Source organism: Cygnus olor, chromosome 9, assembly GCF_009769625.2.
Source record: "Cygnus olor isolate bCygOlo1 chromosome 9, bCygOlo1.pri.v2, whole genome shotgun sequence".
Classification (NCBI taxonomy): domain Eukaryota; kingdom Metazoa; phylum Chordata; class Aves; order Anseriformes; family Anatidae; genus Cygnus; species Cygnus olor.
Window position 1 is genome coordinate 22,513,141 of NC_049177.1, and position 15,677 is coordinate 22,528,817.

The window sequence follows — 15,677 nt, forward strand, 5'->3', positions numbered from 1 at the left end:
AAAGTATACAGTGAAATTCAGGCTGTACACAAGTTGGGGAGGCTCTACCATTGATTCGAGAGCACATGAGATTTAGCTAAATTGCTGTGGAAGAGGGACAGTCTGTAGGAGCCCCCCTTTGCGAGCAGCCCCCTCAGGGAAGCACATGAAATTTTAAGAGGAAGCGTAGCTGTTCTCGGCTGATTATTCAAGAATAACAAGAGCAAAATAAAAGAGCTGCTTTGGAGGATGAGATGTAATCTTCATCCTGCTAGCTAGCCTTGGTTAAAACACAGCAACATCCCACAAGGTATGGAGGGTCAAAAATAACGAGTTAAGTGTTACAAGTTGATGGTTTTGTAGAGATACTGGCTTACTCTGATTTCATTGCTGATGTAAATTAGGAAGTGCTGTATGTACCAGGTCCAGCTGAAGCAAGAAAGCTTGCTTTTTTGTTGTCTTTTGAGAAACTAGTGTATCAAAATTGAAATTCAGTGATTTTTGGAGTAGTTTAGAGATTACTAATGTAATAATTTAATGAATTCCTTCCAAGCAGCCTGCTTTAGCTGTTGAGGCTTTGCAAATTTAAACCTTTAGGATTAAAATAAAGGGGTATACATGTACTTCATATACCTAATCTGGTTACCATTTGGTAAATTCACCATTTTAGCAGCCATGTCATACAGCTAGCCGAGTTCTTCCAGAAATGTTGGTTGGAGAGCCCCCTGTTCAGGCCAGGGAATATCCAAGAGGAATACACACTCACCTCCTCTGTCAACTGAGGAAGCGTCAGTGTGAAGTTGTGAGAGAAAGCAACTTTTCTTTCCACATTAATACAATAGATAATGGTTCTAGCCCAACAGCTGCCTGGCAGGTAAAGTTATTATTAGTAACAATATCCCGTGTAGATATCTCATTCAAGATTCATGGCGGTTTTTATCTGCAAGGCCCAAAGTACTTTACGTCTCCCTGTTATGGCTGAGTACCACGCGAGGCAGCCTTTCTAATGAAGAAGTACATCTTTCATCTGCAGGTCTTCACGTAGCTTACAAACATCATTAAATTAAGCCTCTGCAGAACAGGAAAATACTATAAGCATGGTCACTTTTACTGATTACATACTTAGGAAAAAGCCTAGACTACCATAGAGCAAAAGGCTGAAACAAACCCCAGAAAGCGAGTGACTTCCCTGCATTTCGGTCACCAGAAGAACCACAGGAGGAAGCAGGTGCTGGCTCATTTAATCATTAGCCAGCACAGGTTTTAGTTATTCCACCTTCAAAAAATGCAGAAAAAAAATACTGTTGCCAAGTCATAATCTCATCTCCATCATTCTAACGGCTCCCATGCCTGCTTCTTTACAAGGAAGTCTACCAAAATTATGACACCCAGGTAGCATCTGTAATACGAGAACTGAAAATGTGGACACCACAATTCAATGATGCCTGCCCTCTGTCAGTTTTAGCCCTGCTTTGTGACAAACCTGCCAGTCGACATGAAAACCCAGCAACCCACACGCTACTATGGAGAAGACTCCCGACACTTGGGGACCACCAGTCGTGTACAACACCCAGCAGGGGACATCCAGGCAGGTCTCCTAGAGGGCCTCCCCAGCTGAGGGGTGTCCACCTCCATGCAAAGAGGACCTTCATCTGACAGCAGCACTCCAGGAGAGAAACTGAGCAGGTTTAAAACAAACAAAAACCACCATAAAATAACAACAGTTCCCAATAGGGCAACCAGAGCATATAGCTGTGCGCTTTCTTTCATAATTTCCTTTAAGTAGGCAACCTATCTCCTGGCAAGCCATACACAGCACATTCATACTAGATACCCTTATCTCGACAGAAGTTAGTCCCTGAACTAAAATGCCCGTTTCCCCCAGGCTTTGAAGTGACTGCTAATCTCTGTTATCCTAAGGCACATTTTCAGTGGACCACCACACATCTGTAATGAGACCATTCAACAAACACACAGTACAAGTCTTCTCAATGATCACATTTAGTTTTTTTTTTTTTTCCCAAAATAACAAGCCATTAATCTCTTACACATCTGTACTGCAACAGGTATTACATGCTCCAACCACTAAGGGTCTTCCTGGAAAGCACCGACGCAGCAGTCACCCAGGACACCAGGGAATTCAGACAGATAACCAACAAAATACAGGAAGGTTCAGCTGTCACCGAGAGCCTTCCCTCACTTTTCTAGAAGTGCCTCCTAATCCTGTTCTTCACAGGAGACCTACAGAACTTGAGCCAGCTCTGAGAATTGAAACACATGCCTATACTGCTGGCTGAAAATAACAGGTTCAGTGGCACTGGGTTAGGGCGCATCTGTTCCCCCACTGCCCGTCTCTCCTGAACTTCCAGGGGATGGTTTCCGTGGATGCTTTGGCCTGGCCCAGGATTATCTCTTCACATCCCTTCCCCATTTTTCCAGGCTCTTCTTCCACTGCACAGCCCGCTTGCTGCCCTGCTCCAGTCTTCGGGTTTGCCCTAGCTATAGCCGCCAACACCACAAAGCGAGACAGAAGACAGTGGCAGCGCAGCTTCAGATTGCCTCAAATTCCTCCAGCAGCCCCCCTTCCTCTGTGTTTCCACGTCATCTCCATCACTTCACAGCCCTCCCCATGTGTGCCAGCTACCCCTTCCCCTCAAGTTACCCCATCGTTCAACATATTGAGCTTCAGTTCAAAGCGATTGCTCCCGACCCTTTCTTAGCGCAGTCTGCTGTTTGTTTCAGAGCCAAAGGAGCTCTTTGTATGCCCAAAATCTTGCCTGCTTTTTTTTTTCCCTCTCTATTACGTCAGTTGGTCTAATAAAACCCTCGCCTTACTTAGCAACCATGCCTCACTTAGCAGGCTTTTTAGAACGACTCTCCCTCCAGTGAATAGAACATCATGTACTGATAATTCATGCATATCTCCTTTTATTAGAATTGCCTAAAACTTTCCAGATAAAGGCACGTTCATCTACATCGTTCCCCCATAAATAAAAGGAGAAGCTGACAATTGTTGTAACGACACGCTGAGCCCATCCTACAAACTCTTACTCGTGTGCCATTGCCATGTTCCCAGGAATAGCTGTATTGACTTCTGCGATGTACTTAATAGGATCGAATGGCACTCGCAGAATAAAGCGAGGCAGCAGCATAAAGTCGTTTGTTTATTAAGATTTATTCAAAGTAAGCCATTCCCCCAAGATGCCCTTGGGATAATTTAAAGGCAGATATCAAAACCTCTGCTACATTATAATTAAACTGCAGCAATCGCATAGCGTGTAATCCTTTGCTGGCAAAACTGACGGATAACACGTGCCCTCTCCGACAGTTAACAATCTTCCCAACTCCCCGCACTCAATGTACCATTTTTTAGCCATCTAACTCATGGCTTTTTGATACATTACCTATAGCTTAACCAGTTTCTTGAACAAAAGTACCACTGGAAGACACAGTTATGTATTACGACACTCCGCCAAGTAGATGCCATCTAAGACTAAAGTGAAGCCTCCAGTGGATATAATGGTACAATTGGACGAAGAGATCTCCACTTTTACTCCCATGCCCTCTGCATTCAAAAAATATTTCTTAATGGGAGTTTAAGTGTTAAAATATGCCAAACACATAAATGTCTATTATGTTCTATGCTTTGATTGATACACCAGTCCCTTAAAACCTTTTAATACTGATGTTCTCTGTTAGCCAAAACTAACACTGAGGCTGTTATTAGCTTGTCAGTCTGACTTGGGCAAGTCAGAAAGCTCACATTTAATATTTGCATTAGGAGAGTGCCCTTTAAACAAAGCCACCCTACACACTTCCAGTTCAGGACTTGAGATTCTAATGAACAGGTAATTGGACCAGCGCGAAGCACGAGCAGCCTTGGCTAATCGTATGGCTGTGATGCCTGGGAACCACTGCACAACGGGAGAAGTTCAAAGGGAAAAATTAAAAGCACTTCCAGGAGGGATATAATTCATTCCCATGTTTAGACTTTGAAAGGGTATGTGCATCGTCATACAAAAATGCGGTCAAAAAAACCACCCGTGGAGGTCTATAAAATAGGAAGACTGCAAACCTGGCTCAGGAAGTCCCTGAGTCTCACGTTCTTGAGGCTGAAGCAGTTATTTCAGGCAAAGTTTTACTGCATGCTCACGCTTCTCTTACAGCCTTCACTGGCCATTTGGGGTCCACTCCTGGAAGCAGCCCACAAGCCTGGTGGTCTCTGGTCTTACTCACCCTGCTTCACATTTTTACTTCATAACATCTGGATCTCCTCTACAGCTCTATATCCCCAAAGCACACACCTTCACCAGACTCAACTTCCCTTCAGAATAGCCTTGTGGTTTTCAAGAGAAGCTGGCAAAAAATCTTCTTATAGATTCAAAAGCCAAAGGGTTAAATACAATTAATCTCAACTGAGAAGCAAGGGGATGTGACACATGGACAAGGCAGGAGTATACAAGTGCTTTCTTGATTTCTGAATGCACGGATTTGGCGACACAGAATAGCGTTGGAGAAATAGTTTCATTTGAGAAGGCTGGTGAGCAGCATCTCACCACCACCACCAGCATCTCAACCAAGCTCCCCAGAGAAGCGGCTGCAGCCTTCCCATAACCCATGGCAGAGAATGGGTGATAGAAGCAGCAGGTCTACAATTTCCCAAGAGATGTACACAACTTTTTTATTCTTGCCCACTGATTTTGAAAGTAAGAAAAGGATATTAGCACAGCTTTTGCACACAATCAGCCAACCGTAAGTAATTTTATGTAGCAATAACTGAAGTACAACGCTGTTTTCACATAACAAAGGAAAAGACAGCTACGAGTACAGGCCATCTGCTCAGGGGAGCAGGGAGGCAGCTTTCTGCACACACCCCTGGCATGTGTGGTCTGAAAGGGGAGATGGAGGTGAAGAGACAGGAGGACAACTGAACACACAAGAGCTAGCAAGGGAGCAGCTCCCCCATTTCAAAAGGTACCTTGTCTCTACGGGACAGATTTTTCTTAGCACAACCCTAACACCTGGATCTTTGAATGACAAAGAAAGTAACTCTCATTCCATCAACCCACCTTCCCTCTCCCCAACTTAAAATTAAAAAGCTAAAAATAGGTAGAATTAATGGTAGTGAGAGCAAATACACATCAAGATATCCTTAAAGGTTTCTTTCAACAGTGCAAACTTAAAGTCAAAACATTAATGAATATGAAGCAAAGAATGATTTTAGGCCTTTCCACAGGGACTAAGAGAGTGACACCACTGCACTGAACCAGAGGGCTGTTAACATCTGCCTAAGAAGGAGGATGTTGTAGCCTGTGTTGTCTCAGCTGAGGAATTTGCAGTCTGAACACTATTGATCTTCCACAAAGCAGTCAATAGATGAAGTCTTCCATAAGAAGCAGCTTGCCAGAATTCCAGGTTTTCAAAACACTAATTTGTTAGTGCTCCCTCCTTTCATGCCATTAATAGGAGTGCAGAAGAGTCTGCATGCTTTTCCAGATTTAGTTTGAAAAGATAAGCAAGAACTTTCCTTAAGGAAATAGATTGTACTCAAAGCCAAATTCTCCGCTGCAGTGATGGCAACTGGTGGTCCTGCTCCAGAGATGCACCAGTCTTGATTAGAGCAGAGTTGTACATTCCTTTCTCCTCCAAATACCCCAAACACCTTGAGCTCCTTTCAGAAAAGAACTCCAGAAGAGCAGGTTGAACCCATGAAGAAACACCACGGGCTCTAGGGGAGAAAGTCAACAGCATGGCGTTGCATGCAAACAGGATGATGATTAAAGTTTTGCTATAGATAGCAGCATGTAGAAAGAAAAAGCAAATTTTGTCTGAAAAAAAAAAAAAAAATGGAAAATAGGGCACAGAAACAAAAGGTCTTAAGAACAAGTTAAAAATATTTATAGAGAGACAGATACATAAAGTTTGTATATAGATATATACTGGTTAATAGCAGCAATATTTCACAGAGCCTGGAGTGACAGAGAAGGCTTTTCTTCCTTTTTAAACTGCCTCACTCCCCTTTCTGCCCTTAAACTATTTTAAGATCCACTTCCCCACATTTCTCAGATAAAATTAATCAGCTCTACCAGTGACAATTAGAACATCCTGCTCCCCTGACCACTAATCAATCCCTGCTCTCTGCTGATCCTGTATCAATATTTGTGATGTTTATATGCCCTCTGGGATATAGATTGGGAGCATCAAGCTCATTTAGATTAGGTCTCATTATCACTGCTGTTCTCTGGATCCGTGGATGGAAGTGCACCACAGAAGACTCTCCTAACCCCACAGGTTACTAATGCAACACTGCGTCTTATTCACATCCTCTCTCTGATTAGATGGAGCAGCTAAATAACATGAGGGTTCTTTCAGCCTTTGTGCACTGCATCTAGATTCAAAGCAAATCAATATGAGATGATTAATTACACACTCAGCTATTATAACAACAATAAGATTTTTAGTTCCTACTGCTATCAGACTGCAGCGCCTGTCATTTAGCTTCTATTTAACTAGCCTCCTCCCCCAAGATAAAATAATCTATTTTTGTTAGCAAGAAATGTAGAAGATAAACATGCGCATCCAGATCATTTAACTATGACTGCTAGGTCACTTATTTTTTTTTACATCTTAAATCAAGGAGTTATTTTATTTATTTTAAATACAGTCACATACCCCCAGCAACATCCAGTTGCATCGTTTCTGCTACTGGCTGGCTTCTGCAGGACCAGGTAAAGCATCAAGTAAAGCACAGACCCACAGGAGATGGCAAATGTAGTTTCCTCACTTTGGTATACAATTCTGATAACCTCCAGATATTCGTCTCCATTCACGTTCAGGGAAGTCATGCACATTGCGTGTGTCTACTGTATCCAGAATACCAGATTATGTCAATAGGACTACTCTGGCAGATGGCTTATTGTAAAAAGATCACTACTAAAATAGCAAAATACTTGCCAAGAGTACCTGTTATTAGCCGCTTCTTAAGTCCAGGATGTTCTTTATTGTTGGCTTTAGTATTGTTAGATGCCTTCTGCATACCTCCACCTATTTCTACACCGCTGTTATTTTTAAACAAGTGACTTGGAAGAACAGCACCCAGGAGAGCCGGCACACCTGCTGGTGACCAGACCCGTCGAGCCTCGCGCAGCGCTGACAAAACCCTTCTAGCATGCAGATTGCCTTACAGACAGCCTAAGGACCATTGCCCCAAGGAGCCAGCTCTAGCACAATTAGATAAACACATGGCATCTCTGGTATAAGGAGGCTACAAAGCAGTTGCATGGACTCACCATTAGACGAAAGCAACTAATTGTCCAATAGTCAGACAAAACTGAAGGTTAAAGAAATGGGAAGCTATAAGAGGAAGGCAAAAAGTAGCAGTAATCATGTCTAGATGAAATTTCACTTTAAGTGTACCCAGGCTCAATTATCATTCCACTGCAGAAGAGCGAATAATAACAGTAACCCCAGCAAGTCTGCCAGGTACACACACTTGAATATCCCTTGGCAAGAGAGCACAGGAGGATCTGATGCTAAAACATTAAAATGAAAGCCTCTGAAAAATATCGTACCACTTGAGTCAGAAGGAGAAAAAGATCATTTTTGTTTACAGTGAGCACTGCGTTGCTTGACAGTGAAACTAATGAGAAGCTAGTGAAATCCTCTGTTTCACTTTGGCAACCATTATCTAGGACTTGCTCATCTCTCTTCTGGTAGATGTCAGATTTTTAACAGCTTATAGCCAAAACCTCTTTTCTTCAAAGCTGACTTTTGAAGTAACATGCAATATATGCAAGAAAAAAATATTGGCATGTAAGAACTTGAGTGTTAAAATATTCCAAGTATTTACACCCCTATAAATCCTCAGGTTGATACCACTGATGTAAGTTGCCTATTTATATATATAATTTTTAAGCATCAAGCAATTTTGGTAGATCTAAGTATTTTATGAATTCTAGCCACAAAAGCTAAGGTGATATATTTTCACTATTGAATTAATTAATGTAGGTAAAAACACGGTATGGACATAGCATTGTCTGCTGAACAGAAGTGTGCATGGTGTTTGCTGTGACTTACTAATGGAAAATGGTATTGTGTTTCTGCTAAAGAATCCAAGAGGTGAGCTTTGGCACTCTGACTTAAATAACTTTCCTCTTTTCACATACGTGGGATCAAATATTCATCCACAGGTCAAAGACACAAAGAAATACAGCCGGATGTACAGCTCAGCTTGTATAACCGATGTATCTGGAAGCGCGCACCTTTTCAAGCAAAAGGCGAAAATCTCCAGTTCACCTCCAGAACAATTAATGACTAGTTTTAAACCAAGACCAGCATGGAATCCAATGCACAAAACAGACTACATATGTTCCGTACACAATTTTTAAATGCTTTGGTTCAGCAATAATGAAAGGAAGTCTCTTTCTCCTCAGAAAGAAATTAAAAGCAATAGATTTTAGAGAGAACGCAAGCAATAACAGGTTTGAATTTCAGAAGGAGGAAATCTATTAACTGCGTTCAAAGAGAGAAGGTGTTTAATTGGTGAATAACATGAGTTTGCAATATGGTCTGTTAACTCTGAGAGCCAAAGCATCGTTTCCAACGAAGGAGGTTCTGCTGAGGAGTTGTCCAAAGACCAGGTTTTACACCACCATAATGAATATGTGCGTCAATAACTAAACTAGCTCAACATTCCAGAATGCCGCACGATTAAATCTGAAGAGAAGCTGACAAGGTCTCTCCTCTCAGGGTGCATTTTCAAACAGTAACTTAAACCTAAATCCCATTGAAAGTGAGTGGGAGCAGTGGTTTACCTGTCTTAACCTTGCTGTTTTAAGGCTTGTATAGTATATCAGCTGTTGTGATTATGGGTGGCTAACTTCTAAGCCTCCTGTAGGTACATTATGTGATGTATCTGTTACGAGAACAGACATTAATAAAGCCAAAAATAATTTACAGTCAATCAGATCAGTTTCATCTTTGAAAAATACAGCAACTTCAGGCTATCAGGTTTTATGACCACGTCTTTTCATTGCTTTATGGCTATTTCAGAGTTTAGGGGGAAGTCTTGATCACATTTTTCTCCTGAAGAATAAAAAAAACTTGTTATAAATCAGGAAAAGATCTACAGCAGGATGATACTCGTTCACTATCTTTAAGCCTCCTGCCAACGAATATACTGGGGGACCAAAAAAAGAGCCCTTTACCATCTGTTAAAAGACTAAACTCTAAGTTAGTTTTCCTCTAGGAACTCTTTTGAAACGGAAGCTTTAAATGCAAACTCTTGAGACACGATTCTGTGTTATTAGGTGGACCAGCATGAGCTCTATCTGGTGGCAACATACTGTAGTGCAGAAGCTAGTGGCAGTGTTTATCTTTTGTTCAGCATGATGTTCATATTCACAGAGATGAGAAATATCTCAGACTTTAATATTAATTTGCTTTCCTAACAACAGCTACTGGATACTGACGAGGGATAGCACTTAGAAAATAAAACAAACAAAAAATCTTTCATGACTTTGACCCCAAAGCATTTAAGCTTACAGCTTACTAGGATCGTGTTATCCAAATCTCCAGGGATGGAGCTATCTAGTGTTAATGAGAACTGAGTGTTTACTGCAGCCTTATGGATTCTGGGCAGGCAGGACTGGCAAGAAGTATGTGCAATTTCTACTGAAAAAAAAATTTAAGTAGAAGTCAGTAGTGCAATTTAGAATTTGGCAATGCCTGCAAGTTGCCTCCATCACTTCAGCCAAGGTCTAAAGAGAGTTGGTAAGAAAGACTTAACATGTGAGCTACAAATTCAAATACCCTGCAGTGACAAGTCATCTCCTCATTTTCACTAGAAAACCCACAAGCTTTTTCGTGCATTGAGGTCTGTGAACACACAGTACTCCATTCACACAGTCAGGAGATCCTACATTACTCATTTCAGTTCCCACACCCAAACATATATCAAGCCCTTATTTAAGTCTAGGAACACAAGCTTTACTCACACCTGCAAGCTGGCATCGCTGGAGGTGAAAATACAGTGTATTGGTTAAACTGCCAGTACACGGGGACAACTTCTCACCAAGAAGTGATTATACAACCTACTTTTCTCATCATTTGAGAAGTATCATGACAAAAACCCAGGCTCCAAGATTAAGATACATCACCATATACTTTACAGAAAGTTTTTTATGACTTCGTTACAGCTGAGCAAGCTGCGTGCCACTTTAAATGCTAGAAATCAATGCAGAAAGAATCAAAATCCAGAAGCATCTCGTCATGTGGAATTGCTTTGTTTGCCAGTAGTTTATTGTGAAATAAATTCTAGTCCTCAAAAAAGTGGACTTCCCCTTTTTAATCATACCTACTTGCTTGAAAGAATCAAGTATTGTTATTTGCTTTAAAACAGCGCCCATAGCCACATGGTAGCAGTGAAGCAGGGTGCGGCAACAATCCTGTACCTTTATAACCCGATCACTGTTGCAGTCAGAGGACCAAGTTTACCTGACTGTTGCAGCTGTAGACACAAACCTGAATTGTAGAGTTTTCTTTGGGGAATATGATTTATCTGGAGGAATGTTTGTAAGCCTGTAAGCCTATGGTGCCCCATGGGATTGAGGAAGCTGGACAGCTGTTACTAAACCAGAAATCCGGCTCTAAATCCAGGTGTTCTGTGGGATGCAACCAAATTTTCTTGCTTATGGATGGAGTGAAAATATGCAGCTGCAATAAGCGAGCAGTCAAAAAATAAACAAAATGGCTTTAATGAAAAATTGTGAGTGGAGCCTCTAAGACCAAATCAGCCCCCTCAAATGTCATCCTGGGCCTGCAAAGCCACAGAGAAAGTCCCTGGGCTTGATGTGGAAGGGGACAACGTCAGCCTCATGACTTTTGCTAGCAGCCCCCACTCACGTTATTTGGGAACAGATGAAGCCATTCATTGAGTCGTGTCCCAGTCCCTGCTAAGAAAGATCACTTTTAGTGCACAGTCCTGCCTCTTGGTCTGTCCTGTACAGGTAACGATGAGCAGGCATCCATACTTCTAGAATTATGGAATATTTCTCTAGAGCAGGATTTTCCTCTTCTGACAGGAACTCAAGCCTTCTGCTCCTAGTTCCCATTTCTGCCCTGTCCCACAACAACCCCCAGCTTTCTGTGCAGCAAACTCAACATTAAACAGATGCACATCATACTTAAGATGTCATTATATCCCTAATTTTAAACCATTGAGCTTACTGCAGCAGAATGAGCTGCTCAAGATAAACTTTATGATGAGAAATGGTTAATTCCTCATTTCAAGGCCTAAATAGCTTGCTTTTCAGTGAAAACTGTATTTGTGCTCTGGTTGCTCCACTGTTCTCCAAAGTTCTAATACAAGATCATCAAGGGCTAATTGTCTGGAAACATGGTTGATGGAAATAGCTAGTCATCCTATAATCTGTTCTACATTAAATCTCCTCAGGGGGCTTTGAAGCAGAATACCAACATCCACACAGATCCTTTGCATTTTTAGCTGGGAGCAAACACTTGAGTTAGCAGCAGAACAAAAACAATTATGAAGAATATCTTGTATATCCTCAGCCACACAAGACCCCAATCAAAACAACAGCAAATGCTAAAGAAGAAAGCACCCAGCGTGACGTGTGCCATGGGATACATTTGTTGTTCTTATCCCATTGACTGCAGATGACCAATGTCAAAAGAACAAAACTGAATTAATAGAAGAGGTGATTCGTGACAAGGGTCCTTTTGGACATTTCTGCTTCCAAGTCAAAGCTGGAGGCTTCCTCCTACGGGGTAATGGCTTCTTGGGCTTCTGCTTGCACCAAAGACACTGAACAGGGTAAAGGGAGAGGGGAGGAATAGTTGTACTTGCCCTAGCTCAACAAAAGCAATGCAAATTATAGTAATTTCACAAATATTCCATGTGGGAAAAGCACCCAAGGCTTGCCATGGGTATTGGGGGTGGGTTTTGTCCCAGTCATCGTCCCCCCCCAAGCCTGCAGCTGGCTGACGGAGCCCTGCTGCCCCCAGTGACTCGGCCATTCACAATGGCAACATTCACAAGTGGTGCCATTTCCAAAAGGGAATGTTTCTGGTCTTCTTTCCACGACACTACCCTTAAAAAGATAAAAGCAAGAAAAAATTGCGTGGAGGCAACTCACAACTAACACCACCTCCAGCTCGAGAAGTGCTGGATCACAGGTATTACTGATATGTTAAATGCAAACAGATTAACGTAAGTCAGTGGTATGCTTCCTCATAGTAGAATAATTGCTTATAAAAAGAAAAAGAAGCAAGCCTGAAAGAAAGACAAAACACTTCATAAAGAAGAATGCTTTTGCAGAAAGTGAACTTGACTTCTCCAAGCAGTGTGATGCTAGAGCAGTACCCATCTAGCAAAATGGAGTAATATTTACTAGAAATGCATTTAAGGTGGTTTTTGAGGACTTGCATGGCATTTCATAGGAAACCAATGTGAGACGGATTTCACTTTGGGGAAGAAATAACTAACTGTGAACCAAATGGTAAGCATGTGAATTCTGGAAGAGTAGGATGAAGTTGAATTAAGCCCCCAAAAAGGATGAACAAAGAGGTTAGGAATTGAGGTGCGCATATATCTCCAAAGTCTGTTGTTAGATTGCTTTCTTTGGATGGCGGTGAGGGTAGCATTTGTTATTTCTTAACACTAGCCAGGAGCTCTGCAGAGAAAGAAGCGCCCAATGCACAGCATGCAACAGTTTCCAGAAATTACATTTTCAGTTACGATGAGCAAAAACTTCGACTGAGGTTTTGTGCACGTTTTCAGCTACTCGTGGTTAGAATTTGACCAGAAAAAGATCTCTTGATGAAAATGTTACCTTACACTTGCAACAAAAGACGTTTATTGTATCGGTCAGAGAACACCCCCGGAAAGTTCCCCCGCTCGCCGCCCGCCAGGCACCGGTGCGGGTCCAGCTCCTTTGTGCCGGCAGCCGCAGACGGATGCTTTCTGCTGCGCTCACCTCTGCCTGCTCGTGGTCCCTGCCCTATATCGCTCCTGGCTGATCCCACATCTCACTTCCCCGATGCCTCTGCTGCTTTTCCCCACAGGTAGAGCTCACCGAAACGCCTCGGGGGCGCGGAGCAGCAGCTCCGCCAGCAGCCCTCCTAACACGGGAAGGCAGAACCAGCCCCAGGGATGCTGATACCCTCCCTGGAGCCCATTTCAGACCCTCAATCAAAGTCCAGCCAGCACCCCCGCTTCCCCACCGGGGCTGAAGACCCCACAAGAACCACCCCCCCCCCCCAAAACAACTCCCCGACCCCAAAAACCTGCACGTAGGGGCGACGCGGGGCACCCCCGGGCAAACTTTGCGAGCCGCGGCCAGCACCGGGATGCTGGCAGCAGTGGGGGGGGACCGTCGGTACGGCACCACCGGAGACAAAGGAGCCCCACCGAGGACCCCACACCCCGTCCCCGCAGCCCAGACCCCACTCACATGCCCCGCTGCAGCCGCGGCTCCTCCGCTCCCGGCGCCCGGGGGGCCAGCGCCCAGCAGAGGCTGAGGGAGAGGCAGAGGGAGGCCGGCCCCGCTCCCATGGCTGAGGGAGGGAAGGGGAGGATGGAAGGAGGCAGAGCACGGCTCGGCAGCACCCTCAGCAGCCGCCCCCAGCCCTCCAAATCATTTAAAGCGGCTGCCGCGCACGCCACTGGCTGGGCGGCCCCGGCCCGGCCCCCGGCCCGCCCCTGGCGGGGCCCCCTCGGCGGCCGTGGGGGGCCGGGGGGCCTCGGGGCCCCCTCGGCGGCTGTGGGAGGCCTCGGGGCCCCTCTCGGGTCCCCCTGGGCTGGGGGCTCCCGGCCCCGCTCCCCCAGCCCCGCCTCACCTTTGGGGTCGCTCTGCTTCACCCCCCGCCAAGGGGCTTTTCCCCCCGCCTCGACCCCACTCGTGCTGGGGGAGATGCGGAGGGGTTTGTGCTCAGGGATGAAGCGTGGAGTTAGGTGCGGTCGTGGTTTTGGGGAGGTTACCGGCTCTTGGAGGATGGCTGACCACCCCGCTCCGGGATGGCAAGGGGTTTGGGCCCTGCTGCGAGAGCCACGTCCTGGCTTCTCCTTTTTTCCTCGGGTCCTTCTTTGTTCTGCGTGCGTGACGCCCATTGCAATCGCATCTGGGCTCTTCAAAGAGGAAACAGCAAAAATAAATGCCTCTAACATCGTGCAGGAGGGATACCAGCGCTACTGCCCTGGGTTAGCGATGGCAGGACCGTAGGGCTGGGAGCTGAGGAGTGGTTCCTTAAACCCCAGAGCTCTGTGCTACCCTATAGACCACCGGTCTTCACGATCCCTCCAGACCTTCCCCGCTGTCAGGAGGCAACTCCTTCCCTTCGCCAGGGTGAGGAGGGACACCAACTGACCTGGAAAGGGAACTGTGCACAGCAGCAAATAAAAGATGGGAGAAAACACACCTTCAGCATTTTATGACCTTAGGTAGAAGTCAGGGTCCATTGCACCACAGTTTGCATCTCCCTGCAGGGCCATGACTAACCGAGCGCTGGGCTGTGAGTGCGCGGGTGGGCCCCGAGCCAGCTGATGCTGAAGGGACCGAGATTTCCTTCCACCCCAGCGGAAGGGGCTTGGTCTCGAGTTGCTCCAAATTAGCTCCCAGAAGGATTTGTGACAGAGAGAACCGCATGGGTACTCTGAAGTCCTCACAGGGTAGGGGTCAACCTCGGTTTCACAGTGCATTAATTTGTCTTCCTTTCAGTCCTGTAACAAGATCCAGCAGTTTCTACTTTATGCATACTTTATAAGCACTGTTCCCTGTATGGTTTTTATTTTCCAAGGCCCTTCCTAAAGTAGGTAAACATTTACCAGTCATAACAAGAAAACTGTTCTTATATTGTTCATTGCTTTGAAGCTTGCAGTGGCACGATCTCCCTGAGATTGTATTACTGATTTCTTTTTCATGGTAAAGAAAACATATAGCCCTTATCTGACCCTAGAGCAGATTAATTGTACCCTGAAATTTCCATTGAAAGGCTAAGCTCTTCTTGCATCTGGAGTAGTTTTAACTCTGCAGGACCCTGTGTTGAGCTAATCTCATTACCTCCTGCAGAGCACATAGTTTTCTAATCATTTTATTTCTTAAACCCCAGAAAATCTTTCTTCATAAAATAATAGACTTTCATTATGTCAAGGCTGAGTGTTAATTACGCCCTGAGTTGTCATCCCAACCCAGACTACTTTCAGGACCACATCATCGCAAAATAGCAAAGGATCTTATTGCCCAGATATTTTTTTCCAGTAGAGCTAAATTAGTCTTTCAAAAATACTTTTTTTTTTTTTCCATCTTACAGAACTCAACAATAAACCACTGAAAATGATTTAATATTTCAGATCTGCATGAGATCATTACAAATTATGCACAATATTTACTACACCCAGTCATTAAGAATAATGGAACAGCAGCATGCAAATTGGGAGATGCCGAAGTGCAGAGTTCTCAGCATCTTACATGGTGAAGGCCACTTAATGGATGAAACCTTTGCCTGGGGGGCACGTAGCGAAATACAGCCGCAGTTGGATCCTGAGGACGGAGCAGTTTAACATCTCCTTGTAATCTGCACAGAAAGCCTTGCAGGCCACGCGTTAGGAGCTACGGCACTGACATTCTGCTGAACTGAAATGTAAACCCAGTTTGCTCAATGTGCCCTTCTTCAAATATTAT

General features: G+C 44.3%; 1 protein-coding gene across 7 annotated transcripts in view; it reads right to left on the minus strand.

Annotated features, from left to right (window-relative positions):
* LOC121074688 (multiple epidermal growth factor-like domains protein 6) overlaps nucleotides 1-14,377 on the minus strand; it is a 194,819-nt gene extending 180,442 nt beyond the window's left edge. For 5 of the 7 annotated variants that reach the window (XR_005822483.1, XR_005822486.1, XM_040567077.1 and 2 more), the window contains exon 1: nucleotides 13,979-14,377. Coding sequence is in view for 4 of the 7 variants with exons in the window: in XM_040567077.1 (XP_040423011.1) it covers nucleotides 13,979-14,118 (140 nt within the window). In the remaining 3 variants the exon portion in view is untranslated. Of the gene's footprint in view, nucleotides 1-13,451; nucleotides 13,614-13,978 lie in introns of those variants that run through there. The other 2 variants (XM_040567078.1, XM_040567080.1) reach the window with 2 other exon arrangements.
* Between the last annotated feature and the right edge of the window lie 1,300 nt (nucleotides 14,378-15,677).